The sequence below is a fragment of the Molothrus ater genome, chromosome 2 (genome assembly GCF_012460135.2).
Source record: "Molothrus ater isolate BHLD 08-10-18 breed brown headed cowbird chromosome 2, BPBGC_Mater_1.1, whole genome shotgun sequence".
NCBI classification, from domain to species: Eukaryota; Metazoa; Chordata; class Aves; order Passeriformes; family Icteridae; genus Molothrus; species Molothrus ater.
This window is the reverse complement of record NC_050479.2, coordinates 15,042,712-15,068,452: the sequence shown is the minus strand read 5'-3', so window position 1 is coordinate 15,068,452 and position 25,741 is coordinate 15,042,712. Positions and strand designations below refer to the sequence as shown.

At 37.2% G+C, this 25,741-nt stretch overlaps 1 protein-coding gene across 5 annotated transcripts in view; it reads left to right on the top strand.

Moving 5' to 3' along the window:
• Window positions 1–25,741, top strand: part of CNKSR2 (connector enhancer of kinase suppressor of Ras 2) — a 206,924-nt gene that overhangs the window by 83,043 nt on the left and 98,140 nt on the right. For 4 of the 5 annotated variants that reach the window (XM_036390899.2, XM_036390809.2, XM_036390579.2 and 1 more), the window contains exons 6-8: window positions 2,586–2,705; window positions 9,204–9,263; window positions 13,948–14,016. In XM_036390899.2, the coding sequence (XP_036246792.1) occupies window positions 2,586–2,705; window positions 9,204–9,263; window positions 13,948–14,016 (249 nt within the window). The remainder of the gene's footprint in view (window positions 1–2,585; window positions 2,706–9,203; window positions 9,264–13,947; window positions 14,017–25,741) is intronic. The other variant, XM_054518168.1, reaches the window with a different exon arrangement.

Below are 25,741 nucleotides of genomic sequence, written 5' to 3'. Positions count from 1 at the left end.
TAGTTTATAGGGATAATGTGCTGCATTATCCCCATAATTAATTAATGTTGGACTGCAGTGGGAATATATAAGGAAGCTGTGAGACCCAAAAGGCAATAGTCTTTTAGAAATGCATTGAAGCATATGGCAGATTTTTTTATCCTAGCAGCTCGGTGATTTTGGCACCTAATATTCCCAGAGCTCCTCTTGAGGAATATTCACACCATCTTTTTTTATGATTGCAACCAATTAACTGTACTGGAATGCTGATCCCCATAGGCATTGCTGTGTAGACTGCCTGAACCCCTCTCATGGGGGGCAGAGGTGCAGCTGTTCCACAGGACTATTTAATGCATCTCAGCTTAGGCTTCTGCTCCATGCCACATCTGGACTCGCCCAACTCCTCTCCTTTCCCATCATCTGTCAAGGCAGCTGGGAACGTGTTCTTTAATAAGGAGCCACATCTGTGAAATGCCATACCTTGTCTTAGGTGGTAGGAACACTCCTTTTCTGTGTATTTTGGCATCTCTCTGCAATGCAACAGTTGAAAAATGGAGAAAAAAAATTTATTCACTACAAATAGAAGCTTTTCTGAAATTGCTAATAACTCCATACATTTAATGGATTTAGAGGAGATTATTAGGAAGAATAGGTGGATGAATACAAGTCTAAACAGATATGAAAAACTCCATTTTCATCTGCAGAGAATAATTTATGATGTGAGTCTCTTCACTTTGCAGAAATAGCTGAGTGCTCTGTAATTTTTTAAGCAATTTTTCAATAATTGTCAGTGCAGTTCCAAGATGGAAGTAGAAATAACATGCCAACACTGTATTTAAAAACACAAATTAACACAAATCTAAGCTTTCATTTTTATTATATAATTTATTATAATTTTACCTTTTAAAAATGTCTGCTCAAAGCAATTTTCATGTGTCCAAAAGCCATTAAAGAAGCCCAAATTTCAAAAAGTTCTCTTTTTCACTTTTTTGTAGTTCAGATGAGGCACAAACCATTCTTAACCTCATTTTATATATTTCTTGATGTCTTCTGTTCAGTAATGATTCTCCATCATGAAAAAGTAGAAGGGTGGTGTATGTCACTGGGGTTGAAGGTAGTATTTTTTCTGGAAGAAGGTCATGTTGGTATTATAAATATTGTTACAGTTTTCCATTTGATTCTGATTAACTTATTCACCCTGAAACATTATTGCTCAATAAAATAAGCAATTTTTACATAAGCCTAAACTTTCACCTGTTTTTAAATACTTTAAAGAGGAGAAGAGTGTACTGGTCTGTAATAGGATTAAGATGTCACTATCATTGGTTGGGGTTTTTGGGTGTTTTTTGTTTGATTTTTTTTGTGGGGTTTGGTTTTTTCTTTTTTTTTTTTTCCCTTTTGTTTGGTTGGTTTTTTGGGTTTTTTTTTTTTTGATGTTTTGTTTGTTTGTTTGATTTTAATCACTTTTTTAAAATTTTCCTTTTTACACAAGGTATTTGTGGTTTACAATTTGAAATTAAAATGGTGATTTGGCAGGAGGTTATATCTGGTTTTACATCACGTTTCCATAGCATTGTTGCAGATGTTTTTACTGTAAGAACTGTACTTTGGGATCTTGGAAGATTGATTGGAACAACTGTTGTGTGCAGTTGTGTTTCAGTCATTTGAGAAGACTGGTTAGCTTTCATCTTTGGAATTTCAGAGGAGTCAAGCTGTTTTTTAATTGCTTTTGGAGATGCCCACAGTTTTGGGACCAGAAGAATCTCCTAATCCCTGAATTTGCTGACAAAAGATGGATTGGAAATCTGAATAGAGAAATAATTTAAAGTTGGTGAAATGGGACTTCCTAGAAAACATTGAAACTCTCAAAAATCACTTTCTTACAGAGAATGATAGGAAAGCCTCACAGCTTTCCTGCTTCTTAGAAGAGGTTGTTCAGAGAGTGAGAGATCAGGAGATGAAACAGTACCAGCTTTCACAGTTTCAGCCTTTGTAGAATTTTTTTTCTGTCTTGCTGCAGAGGCTGCCAACTATAACTGATTTAAGAGTTATCCCATTGTGAAGTGGTGCTTTATTGTAATCTTCATGTCTGCAACAGTAAATCATGTTTGGCAGCTGTAGAACATGGGAAACACAGTCCAAGGACAATTAGCATGTTTTATTAGTATAGAACTTTGGAGTTAATGGGAGTTACCTGTCATCATCAAGAGCCTGATTTTCATCTGTGCTGAACAGCTGCACATTCAATGGAAATCAGTGGGCTTTGAGACACTCACTGTCTTTGCAAAAGATGTGGGTAGGGTGGGAGCTGGGGCTCGCTACACATTCCCTGTGTGCCTGAGCAGGGCATCTATCCCTGAGAGTGTGGGGGAGCCCCTCTTTGTCTCTGCTCAGATACAAAAGCATTGGCCTCCTGTTCTTCCCTGGTCTGGTGCTGTTAGTTCAGGGTCATCACAGATTATGTATTTCATATTGTGTTGCTGCCTGAGGCCTTTCCCCCTCTGCCTTGTATGAACTTGAGAAACATGGTGATTTCAACTGTATATTGACGTTCAAATAGTTAGCAGTGGTCTGCTTATTGTGACTTTTTCTTTTTTCTTTCCTAGTGTAAAACTCTCTCTGGAGTCTGTGATCACATTATCTCACTCTCTTCTGATCCACTGGTTTCCCAGTCTGCCCATCTCGAGGTGATCCAGCTTACAAACATCAAGCCAAGTGAAGGGCTGGTAAGAAGTACGCAGTTAATCAAACCCATCATCCAGGATGAGAAAGTGATGGTTTTAAAATAAGTTGTATATATGAAAATAAATAGGACATTTTAGCCTTTTCTATTTTTAAGTTTGAAAACAGTTTGATTCCTTTTGCTAGTTTGGTTTCTCAGCTGGGCCAACAGGAAGGGATTTTGTAAAGCTGACTGAAGTATGCGGAGTTTAGTGAGCAGGGAGAAATGAGTAAGAAATTCTTGCCATTTATACCAGCTTCTGAAAAATGGTTCAGATTGTTCTAGGATCTTGAAGTCAGAAGGGACTTAAATTACTGAGATCAACTCAACCAAGAAGTTTGCGTGGGCTTATGCACAAAACCTGTCAGATTCTGGAAAATGTTTCATAGTATCTCGGGGATACAAAGCTATTTTATAAGTTATTCCAGGGCTTCATAGCACTGCTGATAAGTAACTCATTGAGTTTTACTGCAAGAATTCTGCGTTCTTAATCAGGTGCTTGTGAAGGCTCTTAATGCAGCCATCCTGTGTTTTTTGTTCAAGAGCTGACCATTGATCTCTTGTTTACTCAAGTATCCAACACCCGCTGCATGGAAAAAACCAACACTGGTAACAAGTCCAGATGTATGACTTTACATCTTTAATAATATCTGTTCCCATAATTTTTGGAGGTAGAAAAGATGTTCAGAATACAGTTAAATTTTTTTTGTCTAGAGAAATAGCTTTTGCAACTTCTGCCCAAGCTTATTCTTGTTCTATATTCTTGAATAGTCTTGAAGGAGGACTGCCATACTCTTTGCAGCAGGTTTTTGAAGTTGTCTGGTTGTTGCAGTTTTGGAGAATATTTTGGTTTTTGGGTGGTTGGTTGTTGCTGGGTTTTGGGTTCATTTGTTTTTCTTGGCAAAGTTGGTATGCCAAGTTATTTTGAGCAATTGTACACTAAATTAATTTTCCATTCTTTTGGAAAATTGCAATTAAAATATGAGAAAAACCCCAAAAGCTTGGATGAGTAAATATGGCCCCATTCTTTGTTTTAGTCTGTAGTTTGTTTTCCCTTCCACTTCTGGCTTTCTTTTTTATCTGAATCCATTTTAAACTTGTCCTTCAGGATTTTAGCTTCTCATGGATTCTCTGCTCCCTCTCTTTCCCTCCCTTTCCCCTGTAGTCAACCTTTTGAACCACTGCAGTCAGCCTTTTGAAACACTTTCTTCTATTGTAATGAGATCTTCCTCTTTCTCTTGGTCACCCTTTTATGAGTGCTGTCCATTTTTATCTGAACTTGATTTTTTTTTTCCTTTGTCTTGTGGCTGTTTGTTTTTTGTTTTTTTTTCTTTTTTTCCCCTTCATTTAAGTCTTCGTGTAGGTTGGTATGAACTCCCAGGGACCAAGAAATGTTGAATGGTATTTTTGTAACTAAGAGTGTGTTTCATGGGTCTGTTCCTGCTGGGTAGCTGATGAGAGAATCTCTTTCCCACTCTGTGCCTCTGTTTTACACCCTTTGTCTGTCTTGTCTGTTTAAACTGGAAGCTCTTCAAGGCAGGGTTTTTTCTTTTTATGTATTTGTGAACCAATTTAGCAGGGTCCTGATGTCATTGTCATAGAAAAATAATTATATGTATTTTTTTAAGAAAGGAAAATAGCAACCATGCAGTATACAAGCTTTAGAAGGATACAATGCCATTTTGACACAGTCATGTTTTTTTCCCCTCACCCTTGCCTGCGTGCCACTACTGTGTTGCCTGGGCCTTGTGCCTCTCCTGTAGATTGTAAGCTCTCCAGAGCAGGCACCAAGGATGTGGATTCGCGCCGGGAGAGTGAAAATCGTCCCCTTCCCTTCGGAGCCATGCCAGTCTGGCCAACAGATCCACCTGTGTCATATGCTTCCTGGTGATTTATGTGCTTTTGGGTTCTTGGGCTTCCGTTTGCTTTGTAAACTAATACCTGCCCCACTGAGTGCTGAGGGTGTCAGTTTAAGAACTGGTGGTGGAGCTTGGAGTTGTGAATATTCTTTGCACATCAGAAATGCTGGGATAAATGTGAAGCTCAATCATTTCTGGACCTTCTTCCAGGATTTGTGCAATGATGGAGCTGGAAAAATGGTTTATTGTCAACTTTCCTGTTTCCAGATTTTTGATCCACATTACAGTTCTGTGCTGGCTTTACCAATCACCAAATAAAATGTTGTATAAAAACAGAAGGACTTCAGGCAGAAGAAAAAAGGCAAGGATGACTGCTAACTGGGAAGATTTTTTTGTCACCTATCATAAACAGAACATCTACCATCTCAAATTCAATAGCTAAGACGCTAAAGTAAATCTGGGAGAGAAAAAGCAAAGGACATGAGAAGGAAGTTAAAAGCATTGTAAACAATGCTGTTGGTGTTGAAACAATTGGAAAACAATGCTATTTCCCTAAACTCATGGTAAATATATGACGGAGTTAAGAAAATGCTTGAAGCTTTTACAACTTAAAGAAGATTGGCATGATCAGGATATTTTAATCAGCACAAATAGTTCCTTCACTGTGTTTGGTCTTTTCGTGTGGAAACGTAAGTATTTGTCAGAGGTAAATGTAAATTTTCAGACTAATACCTGAATGAAGAAGGATCAAGTAAATGTGTTACCATGTCTCATAGATACTAAAACTAGCTAACATCTCTGACTAAATAACCTTTCAAGCAACTAATCCTGGCAAGCAGAAAATGCTGTTAGAGTGTGATGTAGAGAACCTTTTGTGTACTGGGTAAAGCAATGTTATGGGTGGGGTTTGGTATTGGTTTTGTTGTTTTGAGGGGTTTTTTTTCATTTTTTTTTTCCCCTCTATCCTTATGTCTTGTGACTGGCTGATTTCATGTTCTCCAGTGAGTGCTGCTGGGGGAAGAGATATAGCCTGCAGTGGCTGTGCAGTAAGGGTGAAGAGTTCATGATAGGAACTTACTTAAAAAGCCTTAAAATGGATTAATGTGGTCAACTTTGCAATCACCAACATGCTCCCATGTGTAATCCTTTCTTTTTTTTCTATTTTTTTCTTTATGGACTTGCAAGTTGTTTCATCTTTATCAGTAAGCAGAATTTAGTTTTGTATGTTTTTACATTATTGATATACAAAGAGACCAAACTGACTAGCTTAGGTAGTATGTTTTACCATGAAACAGACTTAAAAATGTTGCTGCTTGACTGAAAACAGTGAATCTATTTAGACAAAAAGCAGAAAACCAGGTTTTTCTTGGGCAGTTTTTCTGTAACAGTCACTTCCAACTTTATTTTTAATATAGAACAGAATATCAGAGATCTGTAGCAAAGGTTAATCTTGACTTTCAGTTGTTTCCTGTTCATATAATCATTTTAATCCCAGGTAAGTGACTGTGATCTCAAAGGTTCAGAAACGCAAAGGTAAATTCATCAGAATATGGGGTTCCTTTTTTGCCTGCTGAAGCAAACACAAAAGAAAGCTGTAATGTAAAAATTGCTCATAAAATACAAGTCATTGATACAGCAGGGTGTGGCAGCTGATTTAAGTGTACTGCCTACTCTCTTTCCAGGATTCCGGTGCACTACTATTTCTGATATTTCTCCTGAATTTTTTAGTTTGAAATACTGGAAGAGCTGGGAAAGAGTTATTAATAGCGTTCTGAGAGTTGTTTTGGGGCTAAAGAGGCACGTGCGACTTTGGAGGGCTCCATGAAAGTGGAGTCAAAGTAAAAAATTCAGTTACATGTGTGATAAAATGAAACTAGTATCTTCTGTCTTTTTCCATCTAGCATTGCATAACTATTGAGAAATATGTTATAAATATATCACATTCTGTTTTCATTATTGAAAAAATATAAACAAAAGGAAAGAAAGGGGGGAAAAAAGAAAAAAAAAGCACAAAAGGTCTCTTTTCTAACCCTTAATCACCAAGATAAAGTGTAATGATTGGTTTGAAATTAGAATTCTACCCATAACTGATCAGGACAGTCTCTCATGTAATTAGGCATGAGTTACTCATTTTTAAATCTAGGCATACATTTATTCCTGATTACTAGGTTGGTTATCATATGGTTATTTTAATAAAAGGAATTATCTTTCCTTTTATCTGGTGTAACTGATTCTTGTAAATTCTTAGGGACTTATCTTTGATTATCTAAGACTGTATCTACCAATTTATTTCAGTGCAAATGGACAGAGCACACACTGATCTCCCCTGTATTCTTGATTTCTAAAAGTACTGTTGATATTGTGCAGCCACAAGGCGGCAGAGAAAAGAAAACCTGCAGATGTCTGTGGTATTTTTATTTCCATTCCAGATCAAACAATTGTAAGCCAGAAATGTTCTTTTCTCTTCTCTGTACCATTTCCCATATATTGTTCACTTAAAACAAGGAGTGAAGAAACGTGGGTGAAAGGGGCTTATTTTTGTGTTGCCAAAGGTTATCTCTCCTCATTTAAAAGCTGCCTTATATCAAGAATTATGTTGGCTCTTGTAAAAGTAATGTGACATGGTACAAATATAACGTTTATTAATTTTGCACTTGTGGAATAAATACAATCTAGGGTGGATATTTTTCAGCTTCCTTCTTCCCTCTATTTTTTAATGTGTGCAAAATCTTGATCCTAGTCTTTAAAGAACATTTTGCCAAAGTTCTTTCTCCTCTTTTGCATTGTCAAAGTCTTTTAAATTTATTAAAAAGACTAGATTGGATGTGAATTGTCCTCTGGAATGGTAGGACACTTGGATGAATTTACTATCCTTTGGAACAATGCTTTGCACAAAACTAAACACTGTGTAACCATAAAGTGTGAGACTTACCCCTTGGCTTTCACCCTGATGTTTAAGGTTGAAAGCAGTAACTCACTGTGCATAAAAATAAAAATGTGACTTTCTTCAGAAATTGCTGTGTTTGGGGACCTGACTCAAAGTTCCTGGCACCATGGTCACTGTGGTTTTAGCTCTTGCCATGTTGCAGGTTGTGTGGCCCAGTGACTTGGATGGGGATCCTGAGAGGGATTGAGGTCCCCATTAGTGGTGGTTTGAGGGTAGGTGTGTGTACCAAGGAACAGATACCAACATATTTCAGCCTCTTTTGTGGCTCATTATGCTTCCTGTAAGATATCTGTGTATGAGTGTTAAGATGTGTGTATATTATTAGTATTTCCCTACCTCACAGGGGTGTTGTGAGGATAAATGTATGAAAAAGCCATTCTATATATGAGTTAAGCAAAGCTGTGTGATGGAGCCAATCAATGGATGAATTGCTGAAGGCTCATAGGGGTGCTGGAAGTTGAAGGATGTCAGGGGGTTTCTGACCATGTATTAATTAGTAGGTTCTGGATTATTTTACCTTCTAGCTGTGGCAGCTGAACCTGATAACTGGGTTTGATGTGACTAATGCTATGTAATTGTGCAGAACAAAATAGGAGTTCACTTTTGAGCCCCTATCCAGAGAAACTCAGGAAGTCCTGGCTTGTTTTACTGGGGATATTATCTACTTTGTTAATTTGGGTGTACTTCCTCATATCTGCTACCAAAATGTGTGCCAGTTCTGGTCCCAATGTAGGTTAGTCCAACTCGATTTGTCTTCTTTGCCTCTTTACCATCCCTGCTCACCAGGGAGTGCTCTGGGCTCCTCAGCTAGGGACAGACTTCTCTGTGGCACTCTGATTAAAAAGAGAAAAGAGTAGGTTATGGAGAGGATGTTTACTCAGGCACTCAATGTTTACCTGCTTTCTGTAAAGTGGTTGAGGGAAAGGAAATTCCTCAGAAATTATTGAATGCTCAGAATGTGCCAATTATCTCTCTTTTTCCTTCTCTCAGTGTCATAGTAGATGTTGTTAAAATGTTTGAATTGAGGCTTGGGGGAAAGGCATATTTGAGACACTGTCTTGGACTATCCATGCTGGAACTTCTGTCTGTTCACAAGCTATCCCTCCTTTTTTATAATTTTTTGAAAGAAGTGGGGTAGCTAAGGAAGTTGATGTTGAATTTTCCATCATTGAGTTTTATAGCTGAAGAGTTCATTGGGATGAGTGAGGCTATTGAGAAGGTCTTACAGCCACTTTACAGGAACAATTCCAAGCACTGGTTTGAAAGTTGTGTTTGCAGTGTTGCCTACTGAAGATTCCAGATGTTTTAAAACTCAATGTAGTTTTCAAAGCAAAATAGACATATTGATCATACTAAGGCAATTTGTAATTCTGGGGCTTTTGGGAAGCCATTGTTCTATTTGTAGCTGAAGAGGTGTGTTTAAAAATACTGGGAAGTATTTATGGACATAACTATGATAAACATTTTAGTTTTCTATTGCTAATTAGGGCCAAAATGATTTGGGCTGTTCTTGAAGTGTATAAAAAAGCACTTTCTTGTGCAGAGACAAATTCCTCATGGCATGCAATAAAGTCCACATGTCTTAAAGAAAACAAAAAGAAAAGAGCGATTCTTTAAGAGATATGCAAGTTTTGTTTGGATGGTGATGGTTTGTGAAACACTTTAAAAATTCTTTCCCATAATGTCTTTTTCTTAGGGTATGTACATTAAGTCAACATATGATGGTCTTCATGTAATTACTGGAACAACAGAAAATGTAAGTATTGTTAATACTCTATGTTCAGACCTGGAAGCCTTTCTGACCTTTCCTGTGGTTAATGCTTTCCCTTTGCCATAAACTACATTTTGCTTGCAAACTTGTGCTGGTTGGCTGTTAAGAACCAATGGCATGTTGGACAGCAGAGATGCTTGTGCTTGTCTACCTCAGAATTGAAAGAGTTGTTCCCAGTTAAGGACCAAGAGAACCAGTCTTCATGTGTTCTTGCAAGACACCTAAAATGCTCTAGTTGATCCCGACAGGAAGCAGCTGTCTTGGAGTTACTTTGCTCTGTGAATAAAAGATAAATGTCTATATTATATTTAGACTGTTATGCTGAAGTTTGCTGCAGTATTAGACAAACAGCTTTTGTATTTTCCATCTATCAAGCTTCATTTTTTTAAGAAATGAGTGCATGGAAATGGACATCCCTTCACATTGACAAATAACCATGTATTTCTGCATGAACTTCTGAGTAATGCCTATGGAAAGGAGCACTTATTACCAGTGTACTAATTCTCACTGAAGGCATTAAAGAGCAAGTGAAACATAACAGACTACTTTTCAAAAGCCTTTGAAATACAACCTCCTTCCCTTGTACACTATATTTAGGGAACTGGCTGTCTGTTAGGAGTTGAGAAAAATTATAATTTTGGAGGAAAAGGCTTCTACCCTTGGTCTTCAATTAATCTGGAACAATCACTAAACAACACTGAACTGTTCCATAGTGGTTTAGTCAATTCCTTTGAAAGATTTTGATGGCATTTTCTTAAAATGAAGCTGTCAGAAATGTTTGTTTTATCATGCTACTGTGTCATCCTGTGGGATGTGCAAACTACCTACATGACATTTACAGCTACTGCATCTGATCTGCAGTGAGGTTCTGTTAACATCTCAATAAAATAGGAATATTATTTTCATCCTTTCATGGGAGCTGCAGTCTGATAGCCTTTTTCCTTTCTGTTTTCTGCTGTGGGCAGAATATCCATGGGTCATAACCAATAGATAATACTTGATGTAGAATTTGTGTGCATGTGATCTGTCTTGGAATTAAAAAAAAAGTAAGGAATTTCAAGGAAAATAAAAATTCTAGAGAGTCAGGCCTACAGCTATAGACATGATTAGTGAAATTAGCAAAACTAAACAAACCAAACAGAACTACAGCTGAACTTAATCTAGAAAATATATGAAATAAAAAACAATTTTTACAGTTGAATCTCTCAAATTAAAGAAGGAACAATTTCTTTCCATAACTTGCTAATGGATTTAATTTCCCAGAGGCAAAGATAAAAATAAAATACTAATGCATTCCCTCAAAACCGTTATCTTTTGTGATTCATGAATATAATTTAAAGCTATGTCAGGAAGCTTCAGTCATGATGACTCTTCTGCTCTTGTTACTGACTCTTTCACTCACTGTGACACCCTGGAGGTGCTCACAGACCAAGACACTGCACTGTTATCAAGGGAAAAAGCTGCTGTGTGTTAAAGCAGTTGTGAAAATGAGTAGTGCTTTAGAGAAAGAAGGGTGTCTCCTGCTTTTAAGAACACAGTTTCTAGCTGCTTTCTTTAGCACACACGCACACACACACACAAAAGCACACAGAGTTTTGATTTTGGTAGATGGGAGGAGAAATACCTAAGCAGCATGTCCAGAATAAGATCACAATGGTGCACATGTGATCTGACCTGCTGGCCTCAACACATTTACTCTTTGCAGTACAGTTTGAATCTGAATTCTCTTGCATTTCAACAAAAATTTGTGTCCTTTTAATTTCTAAGTCTTCTCTTCCAATTGTCTGAATGATCCTGGAGAAGAACACGTGTCTGTATTAAACACCATATCATGGTAGTGCTCTCCACAATAATGTAAGAGAGTAGTTTTGTAATGACAGTTCTGCTTTTTCTGTCTGGCCTTTGAGGTGCTTGATGTCCAGCTGCAAAGCCCATTAGAGTTTGGATCTTACTGTTTGGCATTAAAATTCATCTTCTCCAACCCATTAGCCCTGCAGATCAAAGCAACTGAGCTCTGAAGCTTGGACTGAGAGAGAGCAGTGTTCCTTACAGGTCACTGCCCTGTAAGGGCTTCTCTCTGGTGGCCCTGTAGCCTTAGAGCAAGCTTATCTTTCCAGCTCCTGTCTTCTGTCTTTTGTTTGGAAATAACAATCTAAAGGGTGTTTTGGTCCAATGAAAGATTTTAGGTTCCTTATTGAGTAGCCCATCTAGACCATATTGGAGAGATTCTTTCAATTCACAAACTGAATGTGTCCTTCAAATAAGACCATTTTGTCCTTTGGTTTTCCAGTAAAAAAGAGCATTTTTGTAAAGTAATAGCATGCAGTGCATCTCCAGCAGGAATGTGGCTTTGAAGGGGGAGCTCCCAGTGTCAGTACTTACTGTGGTCTGGTTTGCTTTGCACTGTGCCCTTAGATCACAGGGAAGAGAGATTTTCAGAAGAAATACTACCAAAATCTCCACTGTGGGCATGCAGCAGTTGTGCTCCAGGGCCTCTAAACTGGACTTTCAGACAGTGTGGGTATACCAGGGGAATAGGAAAAAGACATTTAGCCTAAAGGGCAAAACTGAATTTATTCTAAAGCATAAATCTAAGCAGATTCTGGATAGCTTTTAGTTACTGATGCGTGAGCCTCAGTGACAGGTGCTTCTATCTCTTCAACTCCCTGTTGAACTGATTTACCAGCTAATGAGGATGCAGTTGTGGTGTGGCACACTTTGTTCCTCCTAGTAGGACTTCATGAGTGGATTCTGTGCTTAATGATCAACATATACATCTAAAAAAGAAAGACCTTATTGATTCTCCTCTGTTTTCCATAAATAGCCATGATAAAAGATACTGTTTTACAAGCAATGTCTCTTTTTTACTGGAGAGGAAAAAGCAATTAAGAACAGGAGTTACAACCCCTTCATAAGACCACAGCCTTGACACATCTTTCTAAGTTTGTTTTTTTTTTTACCTCACCTTGTATTTGAGGCATAATTGCAATGAGGCATTTTTTAACATAGACTTTTCCAGTCTGAAGATTCTCAGACCATGTTTTAATGTCTTGGCAAACTTGACCTGTTTTTTTTCAAGATTTAAGCTGAAATGCTGAAGACACTGTAAAGCAAAGGATGTATCATAATTAAGTCCTGAAGAGGTCAAGGGTAATGACACGGAATTCACTTGTATTTGCATTTTAAAAGTCTTAGGTGTAACTACATCTGAGCTAAAATAGCTGTATTACATAGGAGGATTATAAAGATTTTAAAGGTATGAATGAATAAGTGTGAGTAGTGAAATGGCAGACAGAAGACAGATTATTAGGACATAATCACCAGTGTTAAATTTTTCCCCAGGTCACTCAGACAATACCTTTATTGCTTAAATAGTGCCAAAATATCAAGGCTGGTGTTCTTTATATAAAGTAAAATGATATTACCAGCCCAGTTTGATTTAGGATGTTCTGTGCAATGTCTGCTAGGAATGAGTCATGAGTGGCCCTTCTTGCAGGCTTTCATGTCTCTTGGATATCTTTCATTTGTACACTGTCCTTAACATAAGCCATCAATTGTGTGCAATTGAACTAGAAAGTCATGGTTTAGCTGTGGGACATATGTTTTGAATGGGGATGTATTACATAGGTTTTTACAAAAAGTCCACATTTCAGGTGTGGAGCATTTTCTTTAGATGACCTCTTATCTCACCTGAATATTAAATTAATTTCACCCCTGAAAATAAAATTAATAGCAGGGTTTTTTTTGAGATCTGCTCCTGAGCAACATGTTTCCTTTGGGTTCTTTTTTCAAACTGTCAGTCTCACCTTCTACTGTGGAGTCGATTAAGTGCCTTCTGGCAGCCACAGTATTGTGAAAAAAATTAAAGTGTGACTCTGAAAAACTGAAGGAATTTATTTTCCTTTGAACTTAAAACTATTCCCCTCAGAAAACAATTGGTCTACTGTAAAGAGAGAAGGGAATGTTTGTAGGGCTTTCATTTTAATGAAAGAGGCAGTTTTTATTTTTATTTGGTTTTTTGTTGCTGTTCTCACTGAGAATTTTTTTGAGGCAAAAGCAAAGTACAAAACAACTTTGCTTTTTTGAAAGTGTGATCACTGTAGGATTCTGATGATGGTTACATTTCTTTCACCCTGACAGTGTTCCAAAACCACAGTTACCATTAACTTATTTGCTCTTCCTAGATTGTGCCTAACCCAATCTTCTCATCTTGTGCACTCTTTGCAGAACAGTAATTTACTACAGCTCTCTGCAACATATTGAAATGTTGTAGAATAAAAAGACAATTTTATGAAATTTATGAAGCATTGTCAGCTAGTCTTGTTAGGTTCAAAAGTCAGCCAGAGATTGAGTTTTGAGAATTAAGATATGTCCGGCAGATTAAAGCATCCTTTTGGAAGGATAAAATTCAGAAGAAATCCTTAGGACTCAGTTACTGTATATATTCATACCTTTCTTAACATGTGATTTTATTGTGTAGAATAGTGCATATCAATTTTTTTCCCACAAGAACAAACTGATTTTTTAAATATTTCTTTAATTCTTTATTTCACAGTAGAATGTCCATCAATCTAACCTGATTTACATAGCTTAGCAATCATACTGCTGAAAGAGAGATGATGACTGGTAAGACCTGTATTCTTGATCATCTCTTTTATTTTAAATTCAGTCACCTGCAGATCGGTGCAAGAAAATCCATGCTGGGGATGAAGTGATTCAAGTTAACCACCAAACTGTGGTATGTATAACTATGTTCTGTGTCAATTGGAGTTAGAGGTGTTGGGGCACATAGCATGTGGAGAGAAGAATTGTGTAGAAAAATGTCTTTTTATAAATCATTATTTCTTCTAACATCTAAATTTTCCTTTTCTCTTTTGAAACCACATAGTTTTTAAGTCTTAGCTAAACCCTGATCATCTGAACGTTACAGGAGATACCAAGTTAGGCTAAATATCTATGGCTTGGGAGATCTCTTAGGCTGTTTTCTGCTTGCCCATGCACAAGTTGGTTTAAGTGTAATGGAAATTTTGGGTTGAAGGGATGCAAGGAGTTGGAAATACTGTGCCCATATGGGTTTCACATCAAGAATGCTTCCTGGAGGCTGGAAAACTTACTACTTTTCAAACACACTGGAAAGTGTAGAGTGTGGTTTTTAAGAAGACAAGCATGTGAAATTCCCATAGGAGTACATAGGGTGGTTGACCTAATGTAAAGAGAAGTTTTAAACTTGGAATTTAAAATTAAACAAACCTTTCAGATATGATAGTCAAGAAAACTAATACTATGCAAATTGCCCTTTGTGGGAACAGATACTTGTTAGTGCCTAGTGATTTTATTTAGGATTAGTGAACTGTTAAAATTAATTTACCTTTTCTGAGGTGAGGCTTTCTAAGAGAAAAGATGGAGTTACAATGTAGAAAGCAGCTATTCTTTTCCCAAAGTATGAAGTTTCTTGAGAGTAGTGAAAGTCAATATATGGTATTAGTGCAGCAGCCATTTGTTAAAAGCTGTGTTTTGTCATTCATATGGGGCTCCACTTCCAGCTTTAGGCCATTGTACATCATGTCAGCTCCTCTGCACAGATTAGGGTAATATTTCACTATACCTTCCAGTTAAGTTTGAAATCAAATAAACTGTACATATGTGGACCTTAAGAGATGAGAAGCTATCTTTGGAGCTATGCAATGAAATTTGATAAATCCAAGCAGCTCAGGGTGAATTCTAATACTGTTTTGGCTATACAGCTTCTTTCTAAGTATCGTATCCTATGATTACTTTTCATGTACAGTTGATGACTAATTTCTCTGGCGTTCTGCACTAAGGGAGCTTATGACATCAATTTAATTTGAAAAACATTTTAGAGCTTTACTATTTTGGCTATTAAAATGTATACACATCTGAAGAAGCGCATCATTAAACATTTAGTACTAGCTAGCTATTTTTCCCAAAAATTTCTGATGGTGCTGTAAAGTTGCCTAGTTAACTTGAAAATTTCCAGTTGGCTAGGTATTTATTCTAGTTATTCTAGTTTTCTTAGCACATCTACACTGCATTTATTTGATGGAAAGATCAGATTCTTAACCCTAACACTACCAGTAATGTTTTGACTGTCCCTAAGATAAGCTTTCTTACCTACCTGGATGGAATATTTAATGTAGGATTTGAGTGTCTTGGCTTTTGCATAAGTGAAGTATTTTCAGAGGCACAGAGAGAAATAATTTTATTTTTAGGTAGAAGGGACCATAGAGAGCTGAGACAAACTTAGTTTAAATGGTGAATATATATAGTAATAGACTAAACCACATATTTACTTTGCTTTTCTTTGTTGTATCAACAATATAATTGAAATAGTTGTCATCATTGATATTGTACACGATGTATACAAATAATTTTCTTGTGTTCTAATGTTAATTTTCCACAGTGAAAGTCAACTAGGATTTTCTTAGAAATCTGATAGTACCTCCCATGTTACCTTTGCAAAAGTACACTGCATTCACTCTTCAATTTTATAAAGCCCAAATATTTTTTTTCTATAGATTCTGCAGAATTTGATAAGAATCTAAGAAAAACCTTTTGTACTCCAGCCCCTGTCATGAGGAATTTACTGTCCAGTTCTAGAAATCTATTTTTCTGGGAAGAGGTATTATTCCTTACACTGACTCTTGCTCAGGAGATTAATAATTCTGAAGATACTACATTTTGTTTTTACTATTCATTGATTTTTTTCACACTTGCTGTACTACTCACCAGCAGCAGATACAGGACAACTTGCTCCCTATAACTTATATATCATATGTACATATCATACATATCATATGTAACTCATAATACTTATATCACTAGTACTGACCATAGAAATAACTGATTAAATTGCTTAAATATCTGATTTTTTAAAATATCTAATTCTAAAGCTATAAGGGAGTGTTATTCACATGTAGCTGTTATTAAGCTCATGTCTTGTAAATGAGGACTCAAAATGAAAAAAAAAATAACTTTAATGTCTTTTAGAGTTAAAACCCCCTTTTAAAAAATTTTCTTCAGTTATTTCAGTGTATTTATCTGTCAAATTGAAATTAATTTCTGTCTTTTGTACTTTATATTTCAGAGAGTAAATACAAATATGAGGAAGAGAAGTTCCATACAATTGGTTTAAAATTCCAACTTGTTAGATAATACTTTTTACAAGGGTCGTATTGTAATAACTATGAAAAGGCTGCTTTTTCAGAAAGTCCACCGGCTTTCAAATAAGCAGCATGACAAAGTAGGAGAATGGTTAAGTGATTTATACTGATTTATCATTATGCATGTCCTAATACTGGGTGTCAAATTGTTCTAAGTTATCTGTTGACATCCTCTGCTTGTAGTGATGCTTAATCTTTGTAGTATTTCATTTGGCAGTGAAATCAAAGAATTTAAAGTGATTAGATTTTTTGCTATTCAATATAAAACATGCATAACAGGATTATTCCACTTGTTGCTGGCAGGATGTTTGGACTATTGGAATCTTCTAAATTAAAAAAAGAACTATTAGGCCTAAAGTCAGTGAAAAGTTAATGTTCAGAAAATTGTCCTGTAAATAGTGGTTTCTTGGGGTTAAATAGCTATGTGGATATTCTGTGTCAGTTTTGCTTTACAGGACAGATCTGTTCTTTAGTAGCTCTGTAACTAAGGGTTATAACTCCCTCCAATATGAGAAAGTCATCGACTTGTTAGATCAAGTCTAGAGGGCATCACGAAGATGATCCCAGGGCTGGAACACCTCTCCTGTGAGAACAGGCTGAAAGAGTTGGGGTTGTCAGCCTAGAGAAGAAAAGGCTTTGGGGAGATTGTGTAGCACCTTCCAGTAACTGAAGGGGCTGCAAGAGTTCTGGAGAGGAACTTTTTATGAGGGGCCTTTATTGATAGGCCAAGAGGAATAGCTTTAAACTGAAAGAGGACAAGTTTATATTAGGTGTTAGGAAGAAATTCTTTGCTGAGAGGCTTGTAAAGGACTGGAAAAACTTAGCCAGAGAAGCTGTAGATGCCCCATCCCTGGAAATGTTCAAGGCCAGATTGGACTGGGTTTTGTGGGGATGTCAGTGCCCATGGCAGGGGGTTTAACACTAGGTAATCTTTAAGGTCCTTCCAACCCAAAAGATTCTGTGATTCTGTGACTCTTCTATTAAGATTCAAAGGATTTAGACAATGTCTTCTAAACTTTCCTGCAAATTCCATCCTTAATGTTGTCTAAAAGCCTGCATGTCTAAAATATTTCCAATGTAAATAAACAAGGAAAAACACCTTCCTCATTTGGATATTTCAGAATTTGCACTGCAAATTGATTCATTGCAACACTCATGTTTCTGCCCATATATAATTCAAGAGCTTATTCTGGCTCAGGATAGTCCTTTCTTTAAGGAACTAAAAGTGCTGTATTACTGCTTAAATGAATTAGTACTCTCCACAGTATTCTTTCGGGTTGCTGTTATCAGTGATAAAACAGTAGAAAAAATACTGCATGCAGAGAATGGGGATGCACAGACTCAGGATGGTATAGGATTTTTAATTAACAGTCTGTTCTTGTGTAATAGTTTTTTTTATTTTGGAGGCATATTTGGCATATTGCATATAATTTGAATACCATTATGATATGACTTATGGATTTAATACACATTTGATATGATGTGATAGAGTTATGGATTCCCAAAATTTGTGTGTGTTGGCTAAAACTCATCAGAAGTTATGTAAATATTGATGATGGGGAAAAAATAGGTGACTATGGTCAATTATCAATCTGTTGCATGTAGAAGCTGGTAGGTTTAGTGTACTTGGCACCTATAAGTTGGAATTGGTATCTTGGCAATTTGTAGTAGATAACACTTAGCTTTTAAACAGCAGATTGCTTACTGTGGAAACTCCAGTGTGCCAAACCAAGTCCACATAATATACTTACAGGAACTCTTTTGATATTTACAGTACAAAAACTTAGAGGAGATTTTGCTAAAATTATTCTGAAGCATGACAGATACATTTACAAGATCATACCTTGCTTTGTTGGAAGGATATGCATTTAAGGATATGATGCCTTTCAAGATACTCATCCTAAATTAAATCTTTGTTTAGGAAAATGAAAGAACAGATTTTTAAGTTTTACTGTACAATTAGTGAGGAAAGTTCAACTTCTACAGAATGTCTTAGGATTTTTTGGAAGATGGTAAATTCCAGCTCATAAAAAATTCTGAACTTGGGGTCCAAGTGAATCTCTAGAGTGTATGCACCCAAAATGGAGTTTTCAGTAGATGGCTTATTATTCTGGGGGGACAACCAAACAAAACACCTCTAAGTAGAAAAATTATGTTGCAAATATTTGTTTGTTTTTTCTTCACTGTTTCGGATCCAGCTAGGCTTTTGTTAACACAGGTATTTCATTTATGGCCTTGTTAGCTTGGCTTTTAATGAGTCTGTATTTCTAAAGAGCCTTAGTGGGGAAGTGGGTTGGAACAGTGATGCCCTGAGAAGCTACCTGGAACAGAGGCTAGACAGTGTTCAAGGAATAACTTAAGAAGGTATTTATTAAAAGGCCTTCAAAGCACACACCTTGGGCAGTACAAGAGCCTGGCCAAGGCTCCACCCAAGACGGATGATGGGTCAGGAGTTTTCACACTTTTGTACGTTTTGGTCCATTTACATACTGGAGTTAATTGTCCAATTACAGCTTCAGGTTATGAAGTCCTGTTCTCTCAGACTGCTCTCCTCAATTCAGTGCTGTTTAAACTTTTTGGGCCTGAAGCTGCAATGGTGTCCTTGGTTCTCAGGCTGGAAAAGGATTGTTTTGCTTAACTAAACTGTGAAGAGAACCTGCTGACACTTTATATGAAGTTCAGAGTTATGTACTAATGCAGTACAGAATCTGAAAATATGAAAGCTAAAACTTAAGGCATCAACAGTACAAAGGAGGGGACAGCCAGGTCATTCCAGCTTTTAACATAAGGTATTTGACACCTTATATAACTTCCATTCACAACATCTTTATTTAAAACAGTACTTTTATTTTCTTGTGAGACTTGACTTGAACAAAAAAAAATGCAGCAAGTTCATGAAAGTTGAGGGAAATAAGCTTTTTGTTGAATATCCTTCTGTTGCTGTCATGCATGGGGGTTTTATGGAGGAGGAGATAGAGGAACAGCTCCCAAATCATGCTTTTAATACTTTCTGAATTCTTGGACTTTCTCTGTTTATAGAAGTTTGGTAAATGTTAACAAAAATATTTAGTTTTAAAGGTGGAATTTACATTTATAACCTTTATAGGGCTATCCAGAAATGTTCATGGAAGTCTTTATGGAAGTAACCTAGTTCTGTAGCGCTCTGTTCTAAACTCTTTGTAGTTTGCCAGGATAAGGGGTCCATACTTTTTGGCACATTTGGTCCTGTAGCCTGGGCACTGGCATCTCACATCCAGTGTGCTCTTGGTTGTGTGCTCCAGAGCACCTGGTCCTGACTCTCTGCTGCAGTTTGGTGCTCTAGAATATGTGCTGGGCATGGTAAACCGCATCTATGGGATTGGTGTGGAACTGATGGAGCTGTGAACAGTCAAGCACTGAAAGGTTGATGTTGCTGTTCAAGTCCTTTCAGGAAGTTCTCTCAAGAAGAAGTTGGTGCAACAAGAGATGCTCTTCATCACATAGGACTGGGACATGGCTTCAGTACCCATACATTGTATTTCTAGAGGTATTCCCTACCAGCTGATTGTGGTCTTGCTTACCAAATACCATTTGCTGACCTACAGCTCAGTCAAAACCAGATTTCTTTTATTCTGTCCTGGCTGTACCCCAGAATGGACAACTCTACTGCTATTGAGCCCTGGTACTTTACTTGTGTGATTATATGAACATACAGGGACAACATTCAGCAGACAAAATTCATAACTGAGTTCTTAAATTATTTTTCTTTGGGGGAAAAAATTCTTTAGTAGTTGAGGACATAAATTGCTCTGTGCAGCTGTTGTTTAGGAATACACACCTGGGCTGACTTTTGGGCACCAAAGTATCTTTTAAAAGCAGGGTAATTGTGGTAAAAAATCCTCTGCAGACACCAATTGACTTTTTCTGTGTGTCACTGGTGGGCGTTCATAGTGTCACCACTGACAATAGCCACGTTTCTGAGTCCATATCTGAGTCTAGTATTTTTATACAAGCTATACTTAGGACTATACTCCTGAGGATGTGTTTGCTAAAAACTGCTGCAGTGTTCTGTGGAGTATTTTTGTGACCTAATTGATAAATTCATCTTTCTGCACAGAACACACTGGAAGATGATGTATTTTAATGGTTTTATTTTAGAGAGTTTTTTCTGTTTTGGTTTTTTTCCCCACATGGAAGCATTTCCATAGGAAAAAAAAACCCTTTATGTGGTGCTCTAAATGGTATTAATATTTTCAATATAAATATTGAAAGACAATATATTGCCAAAATGTTTTGCATATATTGCTGATAAAAATTATTTTCATATTCTCAGTAGTTGCTGCTGGCTCCAAATCTTGGTACAATTTGTATTTGCAGGCAGTTAAAATTTTAACAGTATGTTCTCTATAGTAAGAATACTGTAAATTCTGCAGTTGAAATGATTATTTCAGAATATATACTTAGAGTATTTTTTTGCCAGGTAGCAGATATTAAGTAGAATTAGAGTTTTCTATTGTTAACATTTTTGATGCCTGTAGAACAGAATATAGATTATGTACCTCTTTTTGTCTCATAAGAGGAGGTTAAAAAGGCTTACTGTTAGGGTATGTTCAGGTGTGTGTATTTGGGAAGGAAGGCAGGTATTATTCTGCTGCTAATAATTTCCTTTTAACTGAGGTTGCTGAAAATTGAACTACACTGTAGAAAAGATGATGAAAGCTTAGGGAGAGATGTCTTCAATGTTGTGCATATTAACACAACTGACATTACAGTCGTGCACAGCCTGGTCCATATATGAGTTAAGATGGAATAATTTTGAATACTTCTGTGCTTTGTGCAGGTAACAGCTGTGTACATGACACAGCTGATCTTCAGGTGCAAGCCTGATGTTCTGTTGCATAATCTGTTGTCTTATTCTGATGAAATTAGGAGCTAACTGTGAGGAAGTGTAAGACAGTGATAGTTGTTGTAAAAATAGATCAAAACAGTAAGAAAAGCAAATCCATGCTCCCATGGGAGGAAAAAATAAAGCAAGGGAAATTCTATGATTTGAGTAAATGTACTGTGAGCACGTAAATTTTTATTTAAAAAAACTTAGTACTGGATTCAAACAACTCAGTGGCTTGAACAGAGTACATAGTCTATGGTAGATTATTTTAATGGAAGTAAAATGAAAAAAAAAGAAAAGCTCTATCACGACTACATAATTCCTGCATTTTTAAGACTAATTCATTTAACTCCATATCCCTGTCCTCCCTTTAGCTAAGTGATGCTGCATAAGTTTGCTTACAGGCTTATTTTCAATTTGGATTTTTTTTTCAGTTTGCTTGGTGATTAGTGTCCTTAATTCTGGGATTTTTTGACAATTTCTATGTAATGGCTTAATTTATTTTCACTGTATGAATTCAGTCTCAAGAAACATCTGCTTCAAGGGCAACAGCACTTTAGCTGGGGATCTCAAGTAATTTATTTATACACTGGAAATCTGCGGGAGGTCAAAGACTGTTGGAATTACTGACTCACTGGAATCATTCTAAAATAATAAGTTTTGATAATGTAAATCTAATCTGAAAGAAATATGCATATGTGTATGCATGTATGTTTCCATATGTTTGTTGTAATTCCAGGACAAGCATTTGGGGATGGGACTGTGCAATGCACACACACAAGTCAAATTCCCATGGTGAGATGAAGCACAAGGCCACAAAAATGAATTCCTGTACAGCAAATGTGGCTGGGGGTTAATACTGCAGGGTCACTTCTGAAGAGCACATTACTTATGCCACATGAAATGTGGAGAACTTGGCTCTTCCTCTCCCCTGAGGAGGAGGGAAGCCATCCATATCTATACTGCAGCTTAATCGGTGAGAAAGCAGGGTGTGACCCAGTCTGCCTAAATTCTGCCTCAGCCTCCAGCTCCTGCCACCAGCTCTTTGTGCCTGTTTAGATAGCACTTGAGATTTCTTAGCATTCACCAGAGGCCACCCAAGGATGCTGAAATGCCTCTTTCTAGGCTGGGGGGATACTGTCCTTTGGCAGAAGCCCTGCTGAAATGAATAGGCGCCTGGGCTCTCCATATATTCCCTGGAAGCCCTTGAAAATGAGTCCAAGCAGGGACTCTGGTGGCAGCACCTTTGTTCATAAGAGTTTAATTTCTGTGTCCTTGCTGAAGAAATGGGTAGGGCCTGCTCATCACAACAGGGCTCCCAGACCCTGTTCTCTGCAGCATGTGTTAGTTTGTATTGCATTTATATTACATAAAGTGGTGTGTGGGAATTGGGACCAGAGCCCTCATTGCCCATATGCCAGTGCAAGGAGCTAATGGTTTCTTGCCTGTTGTATGATTGGGGTTTGTGTTTGCATAGTCCCATCAGCACAGTGCTTTGCCCCCATGGAAGTTATGCACATCTTGGTGCTTGAAACACCTTTGTAGTATTTGAAAATATTTGACTGAGTTTAGTCCTTCTGAGGCTAGAAAGTGCAGAGATCCATGTTCTGAAACTAGATGGAGAGTTGAGTAAAAACCTTTCAAATTGCCAGTAGCTGTCTTTTCTGATTATCTGTGCTCCTGGTTGAAGAGACAGATGCCTTATAATTGCCACACTGCAGGTACCCAAGTGAAGGAAAACGCTTCGAATTTCAGAGGTGCACCAAATCTGAGCTGGAACCAACCCCATTTTTTAGAGCCATACCCTAAAATGGGGAAATGAGACCCTTCTTCCTTAGAAATTGTACCTAGTAACTGACCTTTATGTCTGTAAAATATATAACCAAACCCATAAAGTTGGAGTCTGCTCTTCCAACAAATATGCTCATTTATTTGTTCTAGGATGTTGTACTAGCAATGACTCAAAAGCAATGGGGTAGCTCTGAGCTGAAGGTTGATTGTATCAGTACAAAATGAAAGGTAAGCATTGCTATTAACAGTGTCCAAGCTTCAGTACAAAACTGATTCTCTGTTTCTGGATAAATCACATTTTAGTTCCCTCATGGATAATACAGATGGTTGCCTCCTATACTGAGGTGCTCTGTATTCATGTTACTAATATTTTCAAGATTGTTGAATTCTGGTGGTACTTTGCTGTACTTGTGGAAGTTAAGCTCTGAGTCAGATGTGTGTTCTGACAAGGAAATGTGTTTAGGGCAGCTTAATGAGAGGTGGTGATTTCTGCACTCTCACTTTGGATCCTAACTTAGTTTATTCTTGGGAAAGTCTCTTAATTGTGATCTTTAGTGTACATAACCAAAAATGAATTTAAAAATCACTTATTTCATGGTTTGGTGGTTGTAAGCAGAAGATTTTGTGAAATATCAGGAATTATTCAAGTAAGAGATGTGATTTTATTCAATGTACTTTACATACAAACTTTATTGTTGTGACTTTGGGCAATGATACAGTGCAGTATGATCAGTGACATTTTAAGGATGCACAGAACTGACTTTTAACATCGAATTAGAATTGCATTGATTTAAATAATGTAGCCAAGATACTCTTTAATTAGAATTGCAGCCTATGCAATCACAGTATTATTAACCTCTCCTCTTCAGGAGAAAACTATTATGCAAGTGGGATGCTATTATCATGCTAGCTTAAGAACCTGGATAAATCCCTGAAAAGACATCTCCTGCTCTCCTGACATTGCCTCCCCTACTGCATACAGACACAGCTTTCACCTCTGTGGTGGTCCATGCTGTAAACATCCTTTTGTGGTTTCCTCACTAGTTATATTTTCTGGAGACAGAAGACCTATGGCTTTCCATTAATTTTTCACCTTTTCAGGCATCTGCAGCAAAGGAAAGGGAAGAAGATACTTGCTACTTACATTTGTTTCATGGGGCTAGTAGCTGACTGAGCTTGTTCCTGGCCAGTGTTCATGGAAATCAGTTTGCCAATTTAACGGCATGACGCTGTTGAATTTCTTGTCAGATTCTAAGTTGCTTAACAATCTGCTACGTTTGATATTTGTTATTTGAAGTGCAGTGTTGGGGATTTTTTTTTAATGCACTATTTTTTTTCATTAAATGCAAGATAGTGTTTGATATGGAAGTCTTAAAAAAACCTATTTTTTAAGGTGAATGCATTTTTGCTCCTAGAAATTGTTCAGGTTTTTTAGCTGAAGAGTTGAAGCCTGAAATGTTGATCAGTCAAAGTACTCTGGGCGCATGCAACTGATTACAGGGAACATTGAAAAAAAAATAATTTTGTTTATCTTCCCAGTCCACCAACTTTTTAAAATTAGACACTAGAGTGGATTTTGCATATTCCCATAGTTAGAAAATAGGAAATGGCTTAGCAGATTATATTTAGCAGCAAGGTATTATTTTTCCTTCAAAAGCATAAAGATATTACTACTTTTACCTTTTAAAAATCTGCAAGTCAGGAAATAATTAAAGTAATGGAAAAAAAAATAACAGTTTTGTTTTCATGGATGCAGGAAGCTTTCAGTAACTTTCATGGGTCACACTTAGAATACAATTATGCCTGTAAAAATAAGACCTCTGTTCTCTTTACCATTTGTCTGTTATCCCACCCTCTCAATGCTGTAGTTGCACTGTGTATTGGGTTTGCACACTGCTTTTAAATGATGTAGCTGTTCTCTGGGGATACAAGTCATAGATTTTTCAGACTGTAGGTTATTTCATAGCATCCTAAAAATAGTTAGTGCAGGGCCATCCAATTGTATTTGAGCTGCCTGCTCAAATACTTTACACATCTCCTTTCTGGATCATAACCTACAGCAGTACTCATGAATGAACCCAGGACTATGGGAATACTGTCATGAGTGCAGCTGAGTGACAAAAAGATTCAATGAATGGTTGTGGTTACTTTCAGAAAAAGCAAGATTATTGCCAATCTTCTAAGCTTGTCATAAGGGGGTAATAGGTTAATTTGCGGGGGAAAACCTATTTAAGAACAACTTTTAATTATTTAAAAGTAAAATTCTTGACAACTTAGAATAGGAATTCAAAATAAAAGTTTAATTTCAGGCTATTGTAAGTGTCATCCAGATGGACTTTCTGAAAGCCAAAGAAGCATAGAGATCTTTTAAATGTATCTCAGCTTGCTCACAAGCATGTTTTTTTCCAGGTGGTGGATGGGGACTTCTAACAGCACCCTTTGCTAAAGCTTCCTGTGATTTGGGTTAGTGGATGCTTGGCAAGGACAGGAGGAGGATGTGTCAGGGCTGTCCCTCCCGTGTGCCACTCTTGCCCTGCTGAAGGAACCTGGGTGTCCTGAGTGACTCTGGAGCACCCTGGTGAGGCTTCCCAGCCTGGCCACAGTCCCTGGGCATGAAGTGGTGG